The 26,306-nt window shown below is 27.0% G+C and overlaps 4 protein-coding genes across 4 annotated transcripts; all 4 read left to right on the top strand.

The window, feature by feature from the left end:
* Positions 1–594: 594 nt before the first annotated feature.
* On the top strand, positions 595–5,920 carry Phum_PHUM363310 (Homeobox protein OTX1, putative; the record flags this gene model as incomplete). The annotated part of the gene is made up of 5 exons (XM_002428063.1): positions 595–688; positions 1,608–1,759; positions 5,116–5,415; positions 5,499–5,759; positions 5,852–5,920. The coding sequence occupies 5 exons, from the start codon at positions 595–597 to the stop codon at positions 5,918–5,920; spliced, it is 876 nt and encodes a 291-aa protein (XP_002428108.1).
* Positions 5,921–8,034: 2,114 nt separating this feature from the next.
* Phum_PHUM363300 (uncharacterized protein) lies at positions 8,035–20,988 on the top strand (the record flags this gene model as incomplete). The annotated part of the gene is made up of 15 exons (XM_002428062.1): positions 8,035–8,084; positions 8,297–8,544; positions 16,006–16,132; positions 16,230–16,244; positions 16,926–17,219; positions 17,747–17,883; positions 18,001–18,267; positions 18,367–18,648; positions 18,752–19,021; positions 19,089–19,364; positions 19,442–19,624; positions 19,706–19,914; positions 20,048–20,233; positions 20,361–20,567; positions 20,644–20,988. 15 exons carry the CDS (start codon positions 8,035–8,037, stop codon positions 20,986–20,988), a joined length of 3,096 nt encoding a protein of 1,031 aa, XP_002428107.1.
* Positions 20,989–21,737: 749 nt separating this feature from the next.
* On the top strand, positions 21,738–22,550 carry Phum_PHUM363290 (uncharacterized protein; the record flags this gene model as incomplete). The annotated part of the gene is made up of 1 exon (XM_002428061.1): positions 21,738–22,550. One exon carries the CDS (start codon positions 21,738–21,740, stop codon positions 22,548–22,550), a length of 813 nt encoding a protein of 270 aa, XP_002428106.1.
* An 854-nt stretch (positions 22,551–23,404) lies between these two features.
* Positions 23,405–24,719, top strand: Phum_PHUM363280 (Heparin sulfate O-sulfotransferase, putative; the record flags this gene model as incomplete). The annotated part of the gene is made up of 4 exons (XM_002428060.1): positions 23,405–23,522; positions 23,611–23,837; positions 23,923–24,403; positions 24,496–24,719. 4 exons carry the CDS (start codon positions 23,405–23,407, stop codon positions 24,717–24,719), a joined length of 1,050 nt encoding a protein of 349 aa, XP_002428105.1.
* Between the last annotated feature and the right edge of the window lie 1,587 nt (positions 24,720–26,306).

Below are 26,306 nucleotides of genomic sequence, written 5' to 3'. Positions count from 1 at the left end.
AATGATAAATAATAATAATAATAATAATATTGTTTTCCGAATGGTTTTAAATAGAAAAAAAAAAAAAAAATTACTAAAATCGATTGGAATTTTCCAAAAAAAAAAAAAAAAAAAGTTGATCATTCATCCAAATAATTGGATTTTTATTTTTATTTTTTTTTTTGTAATAATAAAAATACGAATTTGTGCGTGTGTGCGTGTACAAAAAAAAAAAATTTTTTTTTTCTTCTTCTTATTCTGGTTTCAATTGTGTATTTTTAAAAGTGAATGAAACGCCGACGTCAAGCAGTCTGTCAAATTTTTAAAATTTAAAAAAAAAAAAAAAAAAAGAAAAAAAAATTCAATGGACCAAAATTGAATTTTCTATTGATATTTGAAAAATGAATTGTTATCATCAACAAACGCGTGTGTATAACAAACAATTTAAATTCTTTGTTTGAAAATTAATTTTTTTTTTATTTTCCATCTCTCTCTCTCTCTCTCTCTCTCTCTTATATCACTCTCTCTTTTTCTTTTTTTTTTAGATGCAGTCCCGAAAGCGAGTTGGGTTTTCCCGCTTTCAGCAGCACTTGCGGTACGGGACCACCATCATCAATGGCCTATTTAAAATCAGGTCCTTACGGTGTCAATGGTATCGGTTTGATGTCGACGATGGATCCACTTCATTCGTCGATGGGATATCCTCCAGGTATTTTTCCAGGAAAATTTTCCTTTTTTTTCCCTTTTTTTTTTTTAACTGGATTTTCATTATCGTTTTTTTTTTTTTTTTTGCGTGCGTTCGCGCGCGCGTGTGTGTGTATTCTTTCTTCCTTCACGAAGAAAAAGAAGGGTTGGATGGATTCTTGCTAACCGATCCTGAATGATCCTGTTACCTCATTTGAGTGATTTTTGAGGGTGATGACAACAAACATTATTTTCCCATCAGCAAACGCTTATTAAGTTCACTTGATTCAATCGTTAAAAAAATTTTTTCTCGAGGGAACTTGCACACTTCGTTTTTTTTTTCAACTTGTATTTTTTTTCCTTCATTTTCTCCTCTTCCCTCTCTCTCTCTTCTCTTTTCTACTTCCACTTTTTTTTTTTTTTTTTTAAACTGAATCTTTTTACACAAAGTGTTAAATTTCTTTCCCTCTTTTTTGTGTGCACAATGTACCCATTAAAAACACTTTATTTACTTTTCCATCTATCTATCTATCTTTCTACTTTTTCTTTCTTTTCTCTCTCTAAATACTTTTTTCTTGTTTTTATATATATAAAAAAAATCTACTGCCACTACTAGTTTTTTTTTTTTTTTAAATAAATCGTTCGATAAAGTCACGAAGCGTTAGAAACGTTGAAAAACGTGCGTCAGATGTGTTTTTCCTTTTTTTTTTTTGTTTAATTCAAAGCACCAATTATTATTATTATTATTATTTATATGTTTTTTATTCGTCGGTGACAAGTTTAAGGTACTCCGGGGGGAGAGGGGGGGAAACAAATTTCAACCGAAATAATTTTTTTGTAAAAAACCGCGAGTCACGACGAATAGTAATCACCTTTTTCAACCGTTAATAACCGTCAAATTTTTAATCATAATAATGATAATAATAATTAAAAACATGATTTAGGTAACCCTAGAAAACAAAGGAGAGAAAGGACGACTTTCACACGTGCGCAATTAGACGTTTTAGAAGCTCTTTTTGCCAAAACGAGATATCCGGATATATTTATGAGAGAAGAAGTGGCATTAAAAATTAATTTGCCAGAATCAAGAGTTCAGGTGAGTGAGAAACAGTTATTCATTCTTTTTCTTTCTTTCTTTTAAAACAATCAAAACAAGAATACAAAAAAAGAAAAAATCTTAACGTCGCCGTGGAATGGAGATTTAAAAAAATGTCGTGTCGTATATCTCGCCGATTCTTTTTCCGACCCCTTCTTAAAAACCGTCAACAAACAACAAACGGTAGGAAAAAAAAAAAAAAAAAAACGTGCCGAAACGAGAATGACGAAGAGTTTTATATATATATATATATAACCTAAAGGAGTATCATCATTGTTTAGAGAGAGAAAAAAAAAAAAATAATAATAATAATAATAATAAAAGGGGGCGAGAAAAAACCAATTTGGGGCAACTCTGTTATCGCTTGATTAATGACTTTATTGAATCAATATAAGGGAAGTAAAAGGGAGAGAAAATTAGCCGGTTGGTATTTGATATTAACCGCCTGGAGGCGTTATTGGAAAAGAGAAGAGAAGAGGCGGAAACAACAGCAGGAGTGGCGGCGACGGCGGCGGTGAGTTCATGTCGAGAAATTAATCATGATTTAATTTTATAACTTCCCTTTCTTTTCACGAACAAATCAAAAAAAAAAAAAAAATCAAACGTATCATTGACTTTTATTATTATTATTATTATTATTATGAAAACTTTTGCCTTTTTTTAAACATTTTAAATTGACGGTTTTATTTAAAAGGCGTGTAAATAAGGCGTGACGGTTTCTTTTTGAACAAAAAAATCGATCTGATAATTTTTTTTTTTCTATAAATAAAAGCAGAAGACAATTCGATATTCGTTATTTTCGCGAGTCCTGAAAAATTTTCTCGTATTATTATTATTATTATTTTTCGCAACCCTTAACCTTTCAAAATTTTCACTTGTCATCAAGTGCGTTAAGTAAAAGACCTCCGCCATTTTTTTTTTCTTCTTCTTCTTCTCCTAGTTTTAACCGCCTGAGGGTATAGATAAAAAGCATGACTCGCATCATCCTGTTGTTTTTCCCGTTAGTTTTTTTTAACTTAAACCTCATTTCGAAAAAGTTAATGCAAAAAAAAAAGGTTTGGGGGGATCAAAAGGTCACCACTCACATTCACCCCACTCACACTTCTACACTCGAAACGCACAACCTATTTTTTTTTTTTTTTTTTTTTTTTTTTAAATGGAAGAAGTATATGACCCCTTGGTGAGAGTGAGTGCGAGTTGTGTGTGTTTTTAACACACTCGACAAAATTTTTTCTCTTTCATTTTCATCTTTCCACTCAAATAATAATTCGGGTATCACCTTTTTTCCTATATTTGAAAAACGAAAAAAGGAGAAAAAAAAAGTATTCTTACGTGCGGTTAGTGAGGGTTTTTTTTTTTTAGAAAAAAGAAAAACTCATAAAAACGAATTTTTACGCATCGATTATCATTCACACAACAAACAAAAAAACCAATGTTACTCTCTCTCTCTCTCTCTCTCCTTTTTATCACAGGTTCATCTTTTTTTCCCCTCTCTTTCTCTCGCCCCCCCCTCCGTCCCCTTCCTCCCCCCATTATGGTTTTCAGGTATTCGTTACGATAAATGAAGTAACTTTTTTTTTTTTTAAAGCGACGACGTAAATGAAATTGATAAAAACTTTTGAAAATTTTTTTCTGCTCATTTTATGCGTAGACATGAAATTTCGTGACGTTGAATATATTACCGTACAATTACCCGAAAAAAAAAAAAAAAAAAAAAAAAAAAATTTACGGCGGACAAAATGTAAGAAACCTATATAATAATAATAATAATAATAATGATAATGATAATTTTTCCCAATAAAAATTCAAAGGTGAAAAAAAAGAAAAAGGTGAGCACGAGAAAATTTCATTTTTCACAAAAAACCTGAATTTTGACAAAAAAAAAAAAAAAAAAAAAAAGTAACGTGCCAACAAACAATTGTTACTACGATTCATTCAAAAAATTTCACATGGTAAAAATTTTGTAACGAATAATAATAATAATAATAATAGTAATAATAATAATAATAATTTAAAAATAAAAAAAAAAGAAAAAAAATGGATAATAGTTAATGTGAAAATTTAAATAATTATTTCATTATTACGAGGTACGTACGTTCAGAAACCCGAAAAACCGCGAATTTTAAACCGACCAATCAGAGATCAGGTATATATTTCTCAGTGACGTAATTTTCTAAATAAAACGAAAAATCTTCTGCTATTACCAATTACAGATCATACAGTTCACGGATAGTCAACGGTTTTTTTTTTTTTTGGTGTCTTTTTCATCTTTTTTTTTTTTTAACAGAATAATGATAATAATAATAATAATAATAATAATAATAATAATAATAATAATAATAATAATAATAATAATAAAATTAATTATTAAAATAAATACATTATTTTTATTAGTTTTAAAATTAAGAGTATGAAATAATTTTGTTTTCATCAAGAGAGAGAAAGAGAGGCAATTCAATTTTCTTTTGTATTTTTTTTTTTTTTTATTAACAGACATTTTTCCGACATCATTTTTTCCGTTTCTTTTCATTTTATAATAAATTTTCCTTTTTTTTTATAAAATTGAAATTTCGCGTTATTTTAAATTCGAAAGAACCTTTAATTGTAAATAATTAAATCGAAAAATAATAATAATTATTATTATTACGAATTTTCATTTTGAAAAATTTATTTATTTATTTTCGAAAAAAAAAATTTTACTTTTAGAATTTGCAATTTTTCATTGAAATGAATATTAGAAAAAAAAATTTTTTTTTTTTTTTTTTTACACGTTTGTCAAATCGGAGAATTTAAAAATCATTTTTCGAAAAAAAAAAAAAAAAAAAAAGAGAAAAAAAGGAAAAAAAAAAAAGGAGAAAAATTGTCAATCATCATCTCCGTCCGGTTTACACCTTTTCTCACTACCTGAACTTGTGAATTACCCTGACTATTGTCACTATTATTATTATTATTATTATCATTTTCTATTGTATCTAAAAGTTTCTATACCCTTACAAATAATAATAATAATAATAATAAAAAACAAATAATAAGGCTTCTATTTATATCATATGATTTTATCATGTTTTTTTCTATTCTCTCCTTCTTTTAGATCGCAAAAAAAAAAAGTTTTTAAATGTCGGACAAAATAAAAAAAATTAAAGAGTAAATAATTTTACAACGATGTAGAATTATTTTAAAATAGAAAACAACAACAACAACAACAACCGGAAAATGATTACGTAAAAACAAATAGCAGCAGTAGACAATAAGTGAAGCCGTTTCAATGCCCTGTTTTTACTTGATTAAATAATCAATAACGAAAATAAACCAAAATAAATTAAATTAAAAAATTTTTTTTTCTACTTTGTAATTAGGTCTGGTTTAAAAACAGAAGAGCAAAATGTCGTCAACAGCAAAAGCAACAACAACAGCAACAACAACAACAACATCAAAACAATTCTGATAAATCTTCGAGATCATCAACATCGAACAAACACCAAAAATCAATTTCAAATTCTTTAAATAATTCGATTAGCGGTAGTACTACCCAGTGCAATAAAACTTCAACATCACCAATAACGGCTGCCAATAATAATAATAATAATAATAGTAGTAATAATAATAATAATAATAATAATACGAGTACCAGTTCCTCGGCTAGTTCTCCAGCTATCGTGAGTTTTTTGAACTTTGCAAAAAAAAAAAAAAAATGAACTTTTCTTTCGGATAACTTAAACTTTTTTTTTTTTTTTTGCAGATGGCAGCCAGAGATTCTCCAGTTTATGGCATAAAACCCATTCTCAGCGGCGGAAGTCCATCGAATCCTACAAATTCTTCTTATTCAACGAACAATGCAATATGGAGTCCGGCATCGATCGAACCGAGTTTAGATAGAAGTTCCTATTCTACGATATCTCAATCTAACTGTTACCCGCATCAAAATTACGGGTCTTACTATACAAATATGGATTATTTAGGTTCGGCATCCGCCATGACACATTCTCAACTTAATACAACGGTGAGAAAGCAATCTTTGATTTTCGGGAAACGAAACAGGTTTTACATCGGGCCGTCATTTACGCACATAATTTTTTTTTTTTGCTTTTACAGGATCCTGGACTAGACCCATCATGGCCTAAAAGAGAAGATTGGTTTTATAATGGCTGGGATAGAAAATGAGAAAATTTTCCCGAACCGGATAACGACAGGTACGCGGCGACAGAATCGTATAATAAATTATTCGAATACGCATTTCGTAAAATCCACAACTTTTTACCCTCTACCCTTTATCCAATCGACACCCTTTGCGTTTTAATTCAATTTTACCGCCATCTATAATTTTAAATTGAACTAACGGTTTTAGTTATGAAATTCAACCGGTAGATGTCATTTGTTCAACAAAAAAAACAAAACAATTTTTTTTTTTAAAATTACAAATGTAAGTCACGAATTTCGAAAAAAAAAAATTTCAATTTTTTAATTTTTTTTTCCCCCGTATTTACGTGAATGCAATTAATATTATTATTATTATTGATGAAAACAAACGACAAACGGATATGTACGAACCATATAACAAAAAAAAAAACAAAAATCTTAACGCTCACGAAATTGTTTTTCATTATTATTATTTCACGTAAACAATATAAACTAATTGTTTGTTTTCGAATTTCAGGTTTTTCAATTCGACATGAACGATCAATTTATTCATTTTTCTATTAATTTAACCTTATGTGACATCATCTATCAACTGGATAAAGTAAAAAAAAAACGACAAATCCGTGCACGTACGAGATTTTCTTTTTTTTTTTTGGCATCATAGTAACCGTTAAATAAAATATTTTTTGCCGAAAATTTTTATAAAAAATATTAAAATTTATACTTTATATTATTATTATCATTATTATTTGAGAGAGAGAAAAAAACGTATTGCTCTCTCTCTCTCTATATATATATAAATAAATATAAATAAGCGACTGTAAATTAAAAAAAATTATCGTTAATATAATAAGCGACGGCGACCAAAATATTCGGATTAGCTTACGTTTATCATTATTATTATTATCATTATTATCATCACTATAAATGATAGAAAAGCTTTCGTTTCACACACATAAAACAAAAAAAAAAAACGTGGAAATTTATCATTATTATTATTACTACTACTCTTATTATGTTCTTCAACGATTTTTTCAAGCAACGAATTTTACTTTTTTTTTAACATTAAAAAAGCGACAGAAAACAAATAATAATAATAATAATAATAATAATACTAACAACTCTAATAATAATAATAATAATTGTAATAATGATAATGATAACGATACCGATAATAAAAATTCATAACGTTTTCTTTGTTTTTTTTTTTTTTAAATGTAAAATATATATCATCGCCGTCATAATTATTACAATATTATTATTATTAATACGTATATATCGATTTATTAATTTTTATTTTATTATTTTAACGTGTAATTAAAAAAAAAATTACGTTTAAAAAAAATGCATCGAAATAATAATAATAATAAGAAATTTTTTTATTGATGTTTTTGTCAAAAAAAAAAAAAATTTTTTTGATCATAGCAATATGTGCCATTTTATTAAAATCGAAAAAAAGTAAAGAGAAAATTGTACATATTAATTAGATTAATAATTAATAATTAATAATAATTAATAATTAATAATAATAATAATAATAATAATAATAATAATAATAATAATATTTACGAAAGAAGAAGAAGAAGAGACAAAAAATTTGTAATATAAGAAAGTAATTTTTAGCAAAAAAAAAAAAAAAAATGAAAAAAATGAAAAAAAATTATTTGAAACCTTTTCGTAACTGTTTTTCCCGCCATTACGCGGAAAATATTTTTTTTTTTTTTTTTTTTTTTTTTTTTAAATTAAAATTTTTCGAAACGAAACGAAATCGATAATAATAATTATTTATTTATTTATTTTCATTATTTAAATTAAAAGAATAACAACGGACGGACGGACGGACGAGAAAGGCGTCGTGGAATTAGATAACTTTGTTTACATCTCTTTCTCTCTCTCTCACTCACTCGTATTCACGTATGTGTGTGTGTGTGTTCGTATGTGTATTATTACTTTTTTCGAAATAAAAAATATTTATATTCACAACATTCGAACACGGATTAGTTAACAACGTTTCGTGCGCGAATGTTGTCAATGAAGGGGGGGAGTGAGAAAAAAGAGCGAACGTGTTCGTAAGTATTGGGAAAAAAAGTTTTTTTTTTCTTTTTGAAATTTTACAACGACTAGTCAGTGACTAGTGAATGCGTCACGCGGGATACACGAAAGTTATGTCGGAGATTTTAGTTTACCGGTAAAAAATGCGGGGATTTTATATATTTATTTATTTTTTACTACTCACATTATTAGGTAAGATCCCTTTGATTGATTTTGATTTTTTTTTTTTTGATTTTTGATTTTTTAATTTTAAATTCCGATTAAAATTTTTTTTTGTTTTTTTTTTTTTCTTAAAGGAGAAAAATCATTCTCTCAGGATCTATTTTATTTTTCTAAACAACCCGATAGCGTTTCCGTCAAATCCGGAGAAGCGTTCAAATTGGAATGTAAAGTTTCGCATCAGGACAACATAATTTATTACTGGAATCAAAACGACACGAGATTAAATAATTCCAGTAGGAAAAAACAAATCGGTAGTAATTTACACGTGACGAGAGCGGATCGTTTGCAAGATTTTGGACAATATTGTTGCATTGCCGAAAACGTCACGTCTGGATATTCCATAACGAGCAGAATAGCAAACGTCGAAGTGATATGTAAGTAATCGTAAAATTATTTGATAAGAGATAATATTTCTCTCTCTCTCTCTCTCTCTCTCTCTCTCTCTCACATGCTCTCTTTTTTCGTGATCGGAATATCTACGACAAACATTTCTAACAAACGACAAAGGGGAAGCAATCAATTGATTAAATAAAAAAAAATCCCGAAAATTCCTCAATTAATTCATTTTTTTTTTTTATTTTAAATAAATAAAAAATTTTTTCGTGCATAAAGTATATACAAACGAACGTGGCACCAATCGAACGACGACGATTCATTCCTCGTAATAAATCGATTTGATTAAAACAATAACAGAAAAGAAAAAGTTTTGAAACTTTTCGCGTAATAATAATTTACGATAAAAATATTCGCGATGCGACCGTTAATAATAATAATAATAATGTAATCGGACGTTTTCGACGTGTGATACTCTTTCAGGTTTAGTTTTAGTCACTTTAAACATTTCGAACAAACCGAAAAACCAAAAAAAACATTTTTAACATGCAAACAAAGGCATTAATTATATAATTTTTTATCTCGGATTATTTGCTTTGACGCGGCTTTTAAGATTTTATTATTTGTTTGCCTTAGAGTTTGTTCCTCTTTTCCCCCTACCCTCCCCCCTTCCTCCTCCACACCCCCACACCCCACTCCACCCCCATCCTCTCTCTCTCTCTTTTGTTACAACGCACCGAATATTCTTTTATAAATCAATTTTTTCCATACACATCAGCAAAAAAATTTATTCATTTTCATCGTACGTTACATTTTGTTATTATTTTTTTTAAAACAAAATAAACTCTTGAAACATGAAACTGTTTAAGTGGTTAAATAGTAAAAAGGGTCTTGAAAGATTCGACACGAGGGTGATGGTGGTGGTGGTGGTGGTGATTTAAACTTCCTGTCACACAATCTAATCAAATAAAAAACAAACAAAATCAATCATCAAAACACACTCACACACAAATCGGAAATATTAATCATTCATTCTCGAATATTCTATTAATTCAAAATTTATTATTATTATTATTGTTATCGAAAAAGATTTGTGTGTGTGTGTGTGTGTGAGAAAGAGAAAGAAAAAGGGTACCATCGCACACACAAAACAAAAAAAAAACAACAACAAGAACAACAATCGTATAGTCGAAATTTATGTTAAACTCATAAAAATTCCAAACGTGGCAGCTACCTCGAAGGTGCCTCAATTGAAAAAAAAAAAAAAAAAAAAAAAATTCTTTTAACGATGATGAAAGAGAAAGAATGTCGGATCCGAGGTCTCTCGTTCGGATGTTCAATTAACTCAAAGATGCGTAAATAACGCGAAGGAATAACTTGAAATACCCGGAACGGAATCAAATCCATTCCACCAGGGATGTTTGTTTTTTATAGCCTGAGGGTGCTTTTTTTCTTCTTTTTTTTTTTCTCGTACAGGGTTTCAACAGAATAAAACCGAAATTTTTTTTCTTTCTCTTTCTACATGTTTAACTTTCTCTCTCTCTCTCTCTCTCTCATTCACTCTTTTTTTTTTTGAACTCGCCTACCTGGTTAATACTGATTGAATGATCGTCGTCATGGTCGTCGTCGGCATTATTATTGATGTGAGATTTGAAACATATCCGGAGAAGGGTTGAAATTTAATTTTTTTTTTTTTATTTACCGCCATGTGTTGAGATGTTTTCGGGGATATAGAGAACATGAAAATGCTTTTTACAAAAAAAATACTCGGTGCTTTGTTATGCCTTCGAGGTTAGTTAGTTAGTTAGTTAGTTGGTCGGTTTGTAGGTTGGAATCAACGATCCGAATGCCTCGGAGAATTTTTTTTTTTTTTTTTTTTTTTTCCTAAAGACTTTTAAAGGGTTTTTATGACCTGGAGTACGATTTACAAAATTGTGGCGTATCACCCCCACCCACGCCTCTCTCTTTGCATTGATAAAAGTAGGTACGATACGAAAGAAATTTTTTTTTAATTAATTTTAAAAAAAAGCGAAATTCACATCAGGCATACGATTCATTATTTACGAGGGGATCTCATGTAAAAAAAAAAAAAAAAACTGCACTATCTTTCCACCTTTTTAATATTTTATCAGTCGTAAAAGAAAAAAGAAAAAAGGAAAACTTATTCTATCGTTTCGAGGGTTTCCTTTTATTTTTAGAAAAATCTGATTTAAGGGATTCTACGGGTTGTGTGTGGTACGAGTTTCGTTTAAATACGCTCTTAAGGAAAGGGGATCGAAAATCGTACGAGACCAATTGTTATCCATCGACTGGAGCCCGTAGATTGCAGTAGGGAACATAATCATAAATCGTTCCAACCCTCTTACTATATCTGACGTCCCCGTAATATTTCTATTTCGAAATATAACCGAAACGGGAGTAACAAAAAAAAAAAATCTTTTCTATATTACGTATATATATAGAAATCCATTCGGTGTCGTGTATTTAGAATTAAAATTCGTTAAATCCGTTTTCGAACCCTTCGTTTTTATTTTTACAAAAGTTTTTTTTTTTTGACGTCATTTCCTTTCAGTGATTACGTATTTAATTTCGTTATCAATTATCATTTCGATTTAATTAAATATAAACGCGTCTTGTTGTTTTTTTTTTTTTTTGTCATCCATTATCATTATATAGGGAAACAAACGAATTCGATTTCGGATTTAATTTTTTTTTTAAATTTTTTTTTTAAAATTCCATATGAGACACGAATCGAAGATTGAAAACAAAAAAAAAAAAAACGACGAAATGATAATGATAATAAAACAAAAATAAATATTTAATTTAAACTCTAACCCATTAACAAAAGACGAGCCATCAAACACACACAAACACAAACACAAAGAAAATTAAATCTTACGTGCTCGAAAACTGAAATCGTTTTATGTAAACCGCATTTAAAATAAAACAAAAAAAAAACCGTCCGTTAATTCGATAAATCGTTTCGATCGATCGATTTTTTAAAAAATTCGATATAAACATTAAAAAAATTCGGTGGCAAAAAATTAAAAAAAAAAATTCCCAAATTACAAATAACAATTTTTTTCATTTAATGATACTCGTAGTATTTATTATTATTATTATTATTATTATTATTATTATTATTATTATTATTCTCATCACTGCTTTAATTTCATTCTATAAAAATTATTATTATTATTATTATTAAAGTCGTAAATCGAACGTTAATAAATTAAGTAGAAAAATTATTCTGGATGTTTTAGTTTAGGAAAATGCGTCAGAGTCTGGAGACTCCGGCAACGGATTTCCATTTGAGAAAAAATTGTAAATTGAATCAGTCGGTCGATAGTTAAACACGTGCGAAACGGTTTAAATAAAATAAAAACTCAATGGGAACGGTATTAATTTGTAATAAAATTAAAATAAAAAAATAAAAATTTTTTTTTATTATAGTTTTCTGCCAGTGATGAGAAAAAAAAAAAAATAAAAAAAGAAAAAAAAAAAAAAAATTAACCGACGTATCGTAAATTTTTAATTAATAAACGCATTCGACTAATTAACCGGATATCTGGACTTTATTTTTTTTTCCTCCATTTTAAAATGAGAGTTTCGAATAATGATGATGATGATGATGATGATAATGTTTCATCTCTTACGTACTATCTATCATTCACGATAGAAAACATTCGCGTTTTTATACCGTAAACACGCACGTACACACACACACACACGCGCGGGAGTATGAATTTTTAAAGGGAGCAATTCGAATTTTCCGTTTTTTTTTTTTTTTATAAAATGTTACATTTATACGTTTGCTAATAATCAACTATTACGACAATTTAAAATATTTAGTTTAAAAAAAAAAAAAAAAAATTATCACTAATCGCATACCCGCCGTTTCCGTTTGCTGGAAACGTAATTTTTTTTTATCTAACGCTTTAAAGACGTTTGAAAAGCAGAAGACGTAAAGAAAAAAAACAATAATAATAATAATAATAATAATAATAATAATAATAATAATAATAATAATAATTTTAAATAAAATAAAATAATTAATGTATAAAAAAAAAAGAAAGAAAGAAAGAAAGAGAGAAAAAAAAATTGACTTAATAATAACTTTTTGTTATTATTGTTATTATTATTATTATTATTTTCTTTATCTGGTGGTTAGTAATAAAAAAAAAAAAAAAAAAAAAAATTAGTTACGCACACCAAGAATCCGATTTGTGTGCTTTTCATCCGTAATTACAATTTTTCACGATTCAAATGATTTGTTTTAATAATCGAATAATATTTTTAGGTTTTTGTCGGACATCTTTGTCGTCGTCGACGTTTCCACCTTTTTTTTTTCTTTTCTTTTCTTTTCTTTTCTTTTAAAGAAAAAAAAAAAAAAAAAAATTACAATTTCTTGTCATTTATTCCAGAAAACAACAAACGCGACAACTCCCTCCTCTCCCAACAAACTCCTTCTCCCTCTCTCTCACTCTCTCTCTCTCTTTTACGCACACTTAAAAAAAAAAAAAAAAAAACTCTCCGATCTTTTCTACTAATAATTATAAATTTCCCTCCCGCGTTTTTTTATACAGCGCTATATTATTAATTACACGTTACGTTTATATATATAAATAAATAAATAATAATAATAATAATATTTTTTTATAGTTTTTTTTTTTAAACGCGTCACGGATTTATCCACATCTTCTCGGTAATTTTCGTTTTAATTTCGAAAAGAAAAAAAATTAAATTAAATATCGTTAAAGAATTAAATTGGCGTTAATGAATTTTTTATAATTAAAAAAAAAAAAAAAAAATTGATTGATATTTTATTTTATAAAAAGTAATTAAGAATTTTAAATTTTTCATTGTTTTTCACCCATCGTATTACCAAAAACGGTAAATTTAATTAAAAAAAAAAAAAATGTATCTACCGTCAATTTTCAAAATGAAAATAATAAAAACAAATTATTTATAATTATACCGAATCGATTATTATTATTATTAAAAGGGCACACAATCCCTTTTTTCTTTCCCTTTGATAAAAAAAAAAAAAAAAAAAAGGAAAACGAATACATAAAAGAGAGAGAGAGAGAGAGAGAGAGAGATGAAAATACATCATCTGACTCATGAAATTCCACATAGAACAATAACAAAGCAAAAAAAAGTTTTACCCCACATGTAAAATTTTTTTTTTTTTTTTTTTCAATAGTCGTGTGAGTCAGTCAGAAAACGGTCATAAAATTTTCCAAAAAAAAAAAAAAAAAAAAAAAAGTTTTATTATAAGGGAGGGAAAACAAGGGTTACACGATCAAGAACACACACACACACACCATCTCGCTAATTGTGTTTTTTTTTTCTTTGTCTTCTGGAAAATTTTTGTTTTAAACGTCCCGACTCGAATTATAATAAAAAATTATTATTATCAATTACCTTATGTTATTATAATAATTTTCCTTCTCCAAACCATTTTTTCAAAAATGTCATTTTCCTCCAGAATCAAATCCAAACCTGAAATGAAAAAAACGTTTATTTTTTCTAATAAAAGACTGTGAATGCTTGTTTGTTTGCGTTTAAATTATGCAAAAACGTCCAGACGACGATGTAAATCTCCAGTCATTTCAGGTAATAAAATAAAATACAAAAAAAAAACTGTCGCCGCGTATATAAAAAAAAAACTACAAATAGTAGTATTATTATTATTATCATCATTTACTTATTTATTTATAAAAATAAAAACGCGTTCAAGGGAAAAAGCAAAACGCGAAATAGTTTTTTCCTTTTTTTCTTTTTTTATATAAATTTTACTTTCGTCGTCGTCGTAAAGGAATAAACATTTAAAATGTCGGTTGTTTGTTATGATGAGTATGAGAGAGAGAGAGTATCATTGTTTGTTATGATGACTTATCGAGAGAGAGAGAGAAAAACCAAAATCGATTTCGATATTTATTTATATGAATCGGCGGTTGAAAGGCTCAGTTTAAGCTCAAAATATACAAAAAAAAAAAAAAAAATTGTTGTTGTATATCATTATTTGTTATCGTAATACCGGGATTACCGTTTGTTGGTTGGAAGGAAGGAAAAATCATCATTATCATCATCACCATCACCATCACCATCGTCACCCCGTCATAACGCATCGATTACAATAAATATCAAACATATATTGATAGATAGGATAGGATGGGATAGGATTAGATGGATGGATTTTATGTAAAAGATGGAAAACAGATATTTTTTTCAAACGAACCACGAAAGTTAATAAACCAGACGAAAGAAAGAAAGAAAGAAAGAAAAATAAATTTCGGTATTTTCCATTTACATAAAAAAAAAAAAAAAATGGACTCCCCGTAAAAAAAAAGGGAGGGGGAGAGAAAATTAAGCAATAAAATTAAAAAAAAAAAAACACATGTTTTGAATCAAAATGGAAAAAAAAAAAAAAAAAAAAAATTTTATTCCAAAATGTGTTTACGTTATTCTTATATACACGCGCACACACACGCACGCACACGCACACACACACATATATAAATATAATAAAAATAAGTCAGTCACGTGGTTTGTAAATTTTTTTTTTTTTTAAATGAATTTTAATAGTAGTCGGTCATGATTTGGGAAAATAATAATTTTTTTGATTAATTTTAATAATTTATTACGAACTTAATAATAATAATAATAGTTTCATTTGCGTTCGATACGAATAATAATAATAATAATAATAATAATAATAATAATAATAATAATAATAATAAGAACAAAGAAATTTACTTAACGTTTGTTTAAAAAAAAAAAAAAAAGAAAAGAAAACCGGTTTGAAAATAAGCTAGGGCTGAAATAAATGAAAACTATAAGAACACATGGGCCATAAAAGTTTATAGGCCGCGGGGATCGACCGGTTTCCATGGCAATGCCACTTAACACTTTACTCTCTTTCTCTATATTCTTTTTTACATTTAAGTTCTTTTTTTTTTAAGAAGAAAAAAAAAGTAGATTTAAATCTCGGAATATTTTTTTTTTTTCGTCTTTTTCTTCCTTCCGTTTCCGCTTTCCCAAATTAAATACATTTTTTTTTTACAATGTTAAACGTTAGTAATCTCGTCAGGTTCCGGTTTTACTACTCATTCGTCATTTAAACGCAACAAAATAATTTTATTTTTATTTTTTTTTTTTTTTTACCCTCAGGGTAGCGGTAGTCGTAGTTGTTGTTCACATGGTATACAAGAGGCGCCTTTTTTTTTTTTTTTCTTCAATACCCACATTTAACGTTTTCTATGTAATTAAGTCATGTAATTATTATTATTTTTTTTTTATTTTTTTATTTTTCCCATTCATCGGAACGAATCGTTTTAATAAAATTCTTTTTTCAACCTTCTACTCCCCTTCCCCTCCCCCTCCACCCTGATTTTCTTTTTAAACGTTTATACGTATACGGATTTTATTGTTATATAAATATAATTATTATCATCGAATTGATATTGTTTCTTTTCTTTTTTTTTTTTAAAAAACAGGGCTGGGAAAAAATGCGACGGTTCAACTTCAACATCCGACATCGGAAAAAGAAATAGTGAATGGACAAGACATAACTTTAAAATGTCTGGTAGAAGGAAATGGTGAAATCAAGTACGACTGGTTCAGGTAATAATATTATTATTATTATAAAATGGTCATTTAACGTACGGGAATTCTTTTCATCTCGTCCCGACTGTATAAACCCGGGTCGTTAATTTACAAGAGAGAGAGAGATGATGTATCCCAAAATAAAAGAGATGCTGTAAACTCTCTCACACACACACACACACAAACAAAAAAATCTTCCGTGGAATTTCCTTTCATAATTTAATTCTTTTTTATTACAAAATTATAAACCGCGGCAAATAACAAAAAAAAAAAAAAAAAAAAAAAAATTGCGGTTTTAAAATTCCATTTCGTACTCTTTCGTCCGTGTTTTTTTTTGTTTTTGTAAAGTTGGTAAACATCGAAATTAATTTTTCCCCACTACCACCACGCGCCCCATCACCCCGCGATTAATACAAATAAATAAAATAAAATTTTTTTTTTAAATTTAATTCACGTTAATCGTAAACAACCGGAAATTCATAATTTTATACAAAAAAAAAAAATTATTAATTTTAAATGTTCACGTTTAGATTTCACGGTTTTTAAAAAATTCAATAGGTAATAAATCATAATAATTATTTATATATTACGTAATTATATTTAAAAAAAAAAAAAAAAAATTTCGGATTTTTAAAAAGAGCGAAACAAAAAAAAAAAAATAAATAAAACATGGCGATTTGAAAAATTACAAGCATAAAGTTTTTTTTTTTTTTTTTTTTTTTGATGTGGTCATGCGTTTTCATGCGTGAAACGAACATATTTAATAAAAAAAAAATTTGTTATGTTTATGTTTTTTGTTTTGAATTTTTAGAAATAATGAACATTTGGTAAAGTTTAAAGGGAAAAAAATTCACGTCAAAGATGTTTCGCCGTCGAATAATGGAGTGTATCGTTGTGTCGCGCACAACGATGCAGGTACAGCTGAAAGTTTTAAAAATTTCATTTTGAAAACTTCCGGCGTTTTATATCCTCGAATTAAAATCCCACCGAAAGATGTTCTCGTTAAAAAAGGATCGAATGTTATGTTTGACTGTTTGTTTGATGATTCCGTCAAAACAAAATGGTTGTTCAACAACGAAGAACTCGAAAAAAACGATTCAAAGAGGTAAATAAAATATATATATATATAAATTTTTTTTCTTTTTTTTTAAAAATTTAATGACAAAAAACACGAACCGGATGGAAACATGAAAGAAAAAAGTGGTAGAGTAATAAACTTCAAAAAGGGAGAGAGAGAAAAAGAGAGAGAGAGAGAGAGAGGGATATTATTTTTAGCATTACTTCTCCTGGCTCCTGGTTTTTCCCTACGCGGTTTTTTTTTTCTTTATTATGTTTATGTTTTAATAAATATTTAAACTTTTTTTTTTTTTTTCTTCATGTAAGTGTGCATTGCCGAACGGATTCAAAAAAAAAAAAAAAGGGTGAATTCGAATTTATAGTAAACAAATTTTTTTACCGCCCTTTCCTAATACCCCCCCTCTTCCCAACTCCCCGCCTCGCCCCGGACCCGCCCCCCCCCCGAAAAAACATCGTTTTGTTGATTTAATGCCATTAAAAAACTTTAAAGAAAGATATATATAAATGTTTATTTACATGTTTTTTTTTTTATGTTTTGTTTTGTTTTTGTTACAGGGAAATTTTAAAAAATGGAACTCTCGTACTAAAAAATGTTGATTTTACCGACGAGGGTTTTTATTCATGTCAAGGAATCAATAAAATCGATGAAACAAATAAAAAAATACAAACTTATTCTGCCAAGTTAAAATTGAGTTGTAAGTTTTTTTTTTTTTGGGTTTTTTTGTTTTGAAATTTACCGAAAAAACAAAATTAAAAATTAAACGAAAACAAACAAAATATAGTTTTAGAAGAATTAACGGAAAATTCAGTCGAACCGATTCCTATGCAATCGGGTCGCATTCTAGTGACACGAGAAATGAGACCTTTTGAAGTGACTTGTTACGCACCGAAATCCCTTCCCCCGGCAAAAGTTTGGTGGGAAAATGAAAAGGGTAAAATCGTGTCATTGTCCGATACGATTCGGTCAAATTTATTATTTAAAACTCCAAGAGGTGATACGGATAGCGGAAAGTACACGTGTTTTGCTGAAAATTTATCTGGAAAAACTAACACGACCATTCAATTGATAGTTTCTGGTAAAGTTTCAAAAAGAGCGTTTTTTTTTAGTTTTAGTTTTAGTTTTTAACGTAAAAGATTAATGGAATTTTTTTTTTTTTTTTTTTGAATAATTTTAGTATCTCCGGTTATATCGCACGAAACAAAACATTTAACCGTTGACGAAGATGATCCTTTCACTCTTCACTGTTCTTTCAAAGGCACACCTTTCCCTGCATCGACCATAAGATGGAAAAAGGACAAAAAATATATTAATCACGGGAGGATGGTGATTAGTAAAACAAATGAATCTTTAACGATTCGTCAAGCGCAACCATCTGATCGGGGAATTTATTCTTGCGAAGTTAACACAACCGGATTCAAACCCGTGGATTCAAAAACATACGATGTGAAAATCATCGGTATTCAAAGAATGAATGAATGAATGAATGAATGATAAAATTATTACTAATATTATTATTAATAAGTTTTTAACGACTACGACTTGATGTAATTTTTTTTTAGAAAAACTCAAATTCATACCTCGACCGGTTTCGAAAAAATTAGAATTGGGTGAAGTTGCTAAAATACCCTGTAAAGCTCAAGGCTCACCCACGCCAAACGTTCGGTGGATAAAAGAAAACGTTTTCGACGAAGCACTTCCGGCACACGTTCACGATATAAATGGAACGCTTCATTTCGATATCGTCTACACGACGGATAAAGGAAAATATTTATGTATAGCAAGCAGTAGTCAAGGAAGTATAAATGCTTCTGTAGAAATTGATGTCATAGGTTGGTAAACTTGTATTTTTTACACGGTCGAGCAGGTAAAGGAAAAATTTAAAATTTGTTATTTCAGTGGCGCCGAGATTTAAAATAAAACCTCAAAATCCTACAGAAGTTGCCGAAGGGTATTCGATAATGCTTCATTGTATGGCAACGGGAGATCCGATCCCGACGATAAAATGGGATAAAAACGGTGAAATGATCGTTTTGGACACGGAAAGATTTGAATTTTTTGAAAACGGAAGTTTACTACTGCGTTACGTCAGAGAGGGAGACAAAGGTATTTACGGTTGCACCGCCGGAAATAGTGGAGGATTAAAAAGAGAAGAAGCGTTATTAGTAGTCAAAGGTATGTCGCAAATGATATTTTTTTTATAACCGTTTACTTTAAATTAGGAAAAAGAAAACTTAAATGATCAGGTTTAGATAAGTATCAACCGAATGAAAATTCAGAATCGGATGATTCCATGATGACAAAAACTGTCACAATAACATTATCGGCAGCAGCCGCTTACATGATATTGGTGATTGGTCTTATGGTGTGGTGCAGGTACAGGAGAAGAAAAAGAAAAGAAGCTTATTTGAATGCGAGTCCCGAAAATATTTTGCGTAAGTTTTATTTAAGTCTTATGGGGGGGGAGGGGGGGGAAAAAGAAATTTATAATAATGAAATGATTTGTTTTACACAAGTGGCAAAGACTGAAAATGGGGATGCTTTGGCCCAAGAAGGTGAAAAGGAAAAAAATTGCGAAATCAAACATGAAAATGGTCGGAAAAGTGATGGAACTGAAACGACTCATTCGCAAAGTTCTAGTCATAGCAAACGTTCTTCAAAATCTAATCAATATGAAAAACTTTCTTTCTCAAGGCAAAATTTAAATGATTTAAGACTTATAGGTGTGAAAAATGAGAATTTAACCTTATTTTTTTTTTTTTAAATTTTTCCTTCTAGAAAAATTAATTTTTAATAATAATAATAATAATTAAATTTTTTAAGGTCATGGAATATTTGGCCAAATCTATGTAGCTAAGACTGAAAATTTATCTTCACCAGTAATTGTTAAAGCTTTACTAAATGTTAAAAATGAAAATGCTTTAATCGAATTCAAAAGAGAGACTGATATGTTTTTTAGACTTTCACATGAAAATGTTGCCAAAATTTATGGCTTGTGCAGAGATGCTGAGCCTCATTACATGGTTTTAGAATACACAGACTGGGTAAGAATGAATGAATGAATGAATGAATGAATGATTGATGAAAAAAAAATTTTAATTATATAATTATTTATAAATACCTTAATCCAATAAAGTTTCCTTTTTTTTTTTTTTTTTCTTTTTTCACTAGGGAGAACTGAAACACTTTCTTCAGACAACTAAAAAAGAAAGAAGTAAATTATCAATAAGTCAAATATTAGATTTAGCAAAACAGATAAGTATTGGCATGGAACATTTGTCGAATGCCCGATTTATTCATAAAGATTTAGCAGCTAGAAACTGCATATTAACATCAAATTTTAAAGTTAAAGTTTCCCTTATCGGATTATCAAAAGATGTATATAAAGATGATTATATTCAATACTACAATCAGGTAATAATAATAATAATATTTTTAATAATAACACTGTCAGTACAATCACACAATATCTTTCAAAACATATTTTCAGTTGCTACCCATAAGATGGCAGCCGTTTGAAGCCATTTTCGAAGATGATTACTCGACAAAATCAGATGTTTATTCATTTGGTGCATTGTGTTGGGAATTATTTAATCAGGGCGAACAACCATTTTTTGGCATTCCTGATTCTACTGTAACTGAAAAATTACAAAGTCAGGAATTGAAATTATTGCCGCCAAAAAATGCACCGCCTAAAATTTCAAATATTTTAAATAATTGCACATCTTATAATCCTAGAGAACGGCCAACATTTAGCAGCATAGCCATTTCACTAGAAGAAGCTTTGAAAGATATTTAAAGTTACAAAAAAAAAGGGGACATTTTTTTAATTTAAATAAATTTACATTTAGTAATAAATTTTTATATGTAAAAAAAAATATATAAATATTAATTATTACATAAAATAAATTTTCTTATATATTCTATTAAAATTTTTTTTTACATGTTTCATATGAATAGGTTAAGAAATTTAATAGGTTATATAAATAATTTAAAAAAAAAAAAAAAAAAAAAGCCAACATTAATCATTTAAATTATGTAAAAAAAAAAAAAAAAGCCTATGATTTATTTTTAATAAAATGATTTCTACAAAAGTTTTACTATCGTTTGAAAAATTCATTTTTTCTTAAGCAATTCTATTATTATGTTTTATCTTTTATTTAATTAAAATAAATTTATGTTTAATAATTCTAAAATTTCACTGTGAAAATTTAAAATTAAAATATTTGTTGTTAAAACCTATGAAATTCAAAATTAATTAAAAAAATAATAAAAATACAAAACAATAAGTGAATATAAAATTTACTTGTATCTTTTTTCTTTTTAGTAACTATAAAATAAATTTATCAGTTGTGCCAACATAATTCAGACTAATAAAATACTGCCTTCAATCTATTCTTTTAAATTTTAATATAATAAAATTATTTTTTGAAAAAAATGAAAAAAGGGTAAGAAAAAAATTTTTTTTTTTTTTTTTCAAATCTATTTTATAAATTTTTACTTAATTAATTTCAAGGTAATATTTATAATTTACAGATTGATTTAAACATGCATCCACTTCAGAAGAGTGTTGATGAAATTAAGGAATTAGATAAAGATCCTTTCAAAAACTTGAAAATTAGTGATACTAGCATATTAGACACTGTCGATGAAAGAAGTTTATGTAAAAAGTGTAACAAATCGAGAAAATATTTTTGTTATGTTTGTTATATTCCAGTACCTCACTTGGAAGGGAAAATTCCAAAGGTGTCTTTACCAATAAAAATTGATATAATTAAACATAAAAATGAAATAGATGGAAAAAGTACATCAGCACATGCTGCAATTTTGGCACCTGATGATGTCAGAGTATTTACATACCCTACAGTACCAGAATACAGTGCAAATGACAATGTTGTATTAATATATCCAAGTTCAAAAGCGAAAACGATTAAAGAATGTTTCGAAGAAAATTATGAATTACTTAAAACGAATGAATTTCCATTTACAAGGGCTGTGTTTATCGACAGTACATGGAATCAAAGCAAAGGAATTTTCAAAGATGAAAGAATAAATACATTGCCTGCAATAGTTTTAAAAAATAAAATATCACAATTTTGGAGGCATCAGAAAAAAAGTCCAAGATGGTATTTAGCAACTATAGAAGCTATACATGAACTATTGATTGAAATGGTTAATGAAAGATGTGACATGATTAAAAGAAAAGAAAGTGAAACACATGTGGACAATAGAACATCATCTGGTTATTCATACAATGGACAATATGATAATTTATTATTTTTTTTTAATTACATGTATTCAAAAATTCATGATTTATATGATCATGATTCATTACTTTCTTATAAAAGATCATTAGAATAATAATAATTGATATAAATTTAAATTTGTTTTAAATTATATTTTATCAAGTTTTAACCAGAAATGGAATGTGAAAACCCAATGTCAGTAAAATTATCAAATTAAATTTTACAAACTATTTTGAACATTACATTGTAAAAAGTTTTTAATGAAAATAAATAAATAGAATTTACCCTAATATCAATGAAAATTACAGCAATTTCGAATATATTGCACTAAAATGAATTTTAAAAAAAAATTTATTAATTTAACTTAACTAACATGAAACCGCGTAAAAAACGGAAAACTGCAGTATTTTACGGAAAATAGTTGGCACCACTGTACCCGGAGTCTTTGGGGAACTCAACATGGCGGTGAATGATTATAAATATTAATAATCATTTATTTTATCAATAAGTTTTTATTAAAATTTTTGTGAAATTCGACATTTAAATTAAATTTTAAAAAGAAGATATTTTTCCGTATAAAATATACTTATCGTTAATCGTAATTATTCAAATTGTTATTGAAAAATGCCGTAGTTTATTTAAAAATATGTACATTATTTTAAAAATATGAGGTTTTTTATTTGTGCCAAGAATTTTAATATTAATTTTTTATCGTCATTTCTTGCACAAACGCAATAAATATAGAAAAATATTACAAAACTGTCATGTTAAAATTTCACGCATTTTTTTAAATGACAATCAATTAAGTTCAAGAGTAATTATTATATTTCCTAGCGGAATTTAACAGATGATTAATTTTCAATAAATCGTGCTTTGTTTAAACTACTACCCAACCCAAAATACTTGAAATAATGTTGAATAAAACTCTAAATGTCACAGGGAAATATATTTAAAAGAATTTTTTACAAAATGACCAATCAAAGAGTTTTTAAATGGAGATTTTGCTTTATCGGCTTATCATTTGTTTTTTTATTATTATTATTTTACTTAAAATTAAATGAATATAAAACTTATAATGGGAAAAAAGGTAATAATTTTGTACATAATGAAAAAAAAAAAAAAACGCATCTTATAAATATTTCATAAATTTAAAATTTTTTAATATTTTTTTCTAGACTCATTAATATTGAGGTTCAATGAAAAGACTGCAGTTGATGTGATTCCATATAAAGTACCACCCTTAGCCAAGTCTGAGGATATAGTGGTTATTTACAATAGGGTGCCAAAAACAGGATCTACTAGTTTTGTGAATGTAGCTTATGAATTATGTAAAAAAAATCATTTTAAAATCCTTCACATAAATGTGACGGGAAATTTGCATTTGCTATCAATGAAAAATCAGGTAATTATAAATTAATATTACTAAAAGTTTCAAAAATAATTTTTAACCATTTGATTTAACTATTAATTTTTTTTTTGTTTTTCAGATAAAATTTGTACACAATGTTACAGAATGGGATGCTATGAAACCTGCTTTGTATCATGGCCATATGGCATTTATAGATTTTAAAAAATTTAGAATAGACAAAACTCCTTTGTATATAAACATTATTCGAAAGCCGTTAGATCGTTTAGTTTCATATTATTATTTTGTCAGATATGGTGATAATTATCGTCCGAATCTTGTTAGAAAAAAACATGGTGATAAATTGTCATTCGACGAATGTGTTGCCAAAAACATGCCAGATTGTAATTATGATAATATGTGGCTTCAAATCCCATTTTTCTGCGGTCATGCAGCAGAATGTTGGGAAGTCGGAAGCAATTGGGCATTAGAAGAAGCTAAAAGAAATTTGGTGAGAAATTATTTTGCTGTTGGTGTGACTGAAGAAATGGAAGAATTTATAAGACTTATGGAAATGATTTTACCGAGAATGTTCAAAGGTGCAACACAACATTATTTAAATAGTAAGTAATATTTCATTTGTAATCTTTTGAATTTTTTTTTTTGCGGTCGAAAACAATTCTAAAATGATTGAATTTTTTGTGTGCATTCGAAGGTAACAGATCACATTTGAGAGAAACAACACAAAAAGTCATGCCTTCCGAAACTACAGTGGCTAAAATACAAAAGAGTAAAGTTTGGGAAATGGAACAAGAATTTTATAATTTTGCACTTCAGCAATTTAAATTTAGTTTAAGAAAATTAAACATAAAACGTGAATCGAATAATCCGAATGAAAAAGAACAAATATTTTTTTATGAAAAAATAAGACCCAAGTAAATATGAACACATCCATAAATTTTTTTTTTCCATCTTTAAAAAAAAAAAAAAAAAAAAAAAAATAGTTCAAATCTTAAATGCAAGTAAAAAAAAAAAAAAAATTGAATCGAACAATTATTATTATTACCATTCTTTATAATTATTGTAATATATAAAAAAAAAAAAAGTTAGAAATTAGATAATTTTTTCTCTATTTTAAAGCCATTAGTGACTTAAACTCGGTCAATTTTTTTTTTATAAGCGCTATATTAATTATTATTATTATTATTATTATTTTATATATTTTACTACAATTTTTTTATTTTTCCACATCCGAGAAAATATTGCTTTTAAAAAAAAAAAAAACTTTGCTTTTATATTTAAAATCTGCATAATTACTTATACCAGTGAATTACTTAATAAATGTATGTATGTATGTAAATTACGTGCATACATTTATTTAATTTATTTATTTATTTATTTATTACTTAATTTCTTTTTTAATAAAAAAAAAAATCAATTATTTAATATTACATTTCAAATATTTGCTCAAGAAAGCGTAAAATCGACATTTTTCTTTTTTTTTTTTTTTTCAAATAAAATGTATCGAATTATTTTTTTAATTTTTTTTTATTTTTATACTCTTTAATTATTATTATTATTATTATTATCATCGTCACGTTAACATTATAAAAATGACTGATGAACTCTCGAATGTAATTTTCCGTTTCAAATTTATTTAGTTTTTGTAACGAACAGAAAAAAATAAAAAAAAATATTTATACACTTTCTCTAAACATATCAAATTTTTATTTATTATTATTATTATTATTATTATTATTATTATTATTATTATTAAATTGTAAAATTATTGTTTTTTTTTAAATAACTCAATCAAAAAAAAAAAAAAATTAATTAATTATTAAGATGATTTTTTTATTATTATTACAAAATACTTAAATTATTTTTTAATTTTTTTTTATTTATTTATTTTCGAAATAATAATAATAATTATTATTGATAATATCGTTTGTAAAATCGATAATAATAATTATAATGATAATTATTTTATTTAATTTATTTATTGATTGATAAGTTTGAGAGAACGAGAAAAAAAAAATGGAGTACTGTAAAATTATTTTTATAAATATTATTTAAATTTATTATTATTATTATTATTATCGTTGATTTGACATAATAATAATTTATTTTATTATTGATAATGCGTATTTAAACGTAGTTAAAAAAGATAGAAAATTATTTATTGAGGTTATACAAACATAAGGAGAAAAATTTTTGTTAAAAATGACACAAAAAAAAAAAAAGCATCCCTTTTTAAATAATAATCTTCGACCTATTCGCACCTCTCAATAGACTTAGTTAACACGGATTCTCATATTACATCCTTTTTTTTCTCCTTTTTTCCAGCTCCTCCCTTTTTATTTTGCGATTTTAAAGAGAGAGAGAGAGAGAGAGAAAAATTTTTATTTTAAATTTTAACAACCGGGAGAGGAAAAAATATTATTTAAAATAATATTAATTTAATTTAATTAGTGTGAGAGAGTGAGAGAGAGAGAGAGAGAGAGAGAGAGAGTTTTACTTATTTGA

Source organism: Pediculus humanus, genomic scaffold, assembly GCF_000006295.1.
Source record: "Pediculus humanus corporis 1103172107781 genomic scaffold, whole genome shotgun sequence".
Classification (NCBI taxonomy): Eukaryota; Metazoa; Arthropoda; class Insecta; order Psocodea; family Pediculidae; genus Pediculus; species Pediculus humanus.
Note: the sequence above shows the minus strand (reverse complement) of the source record. Positions and strands in the feature narration are given on the sequence as shown.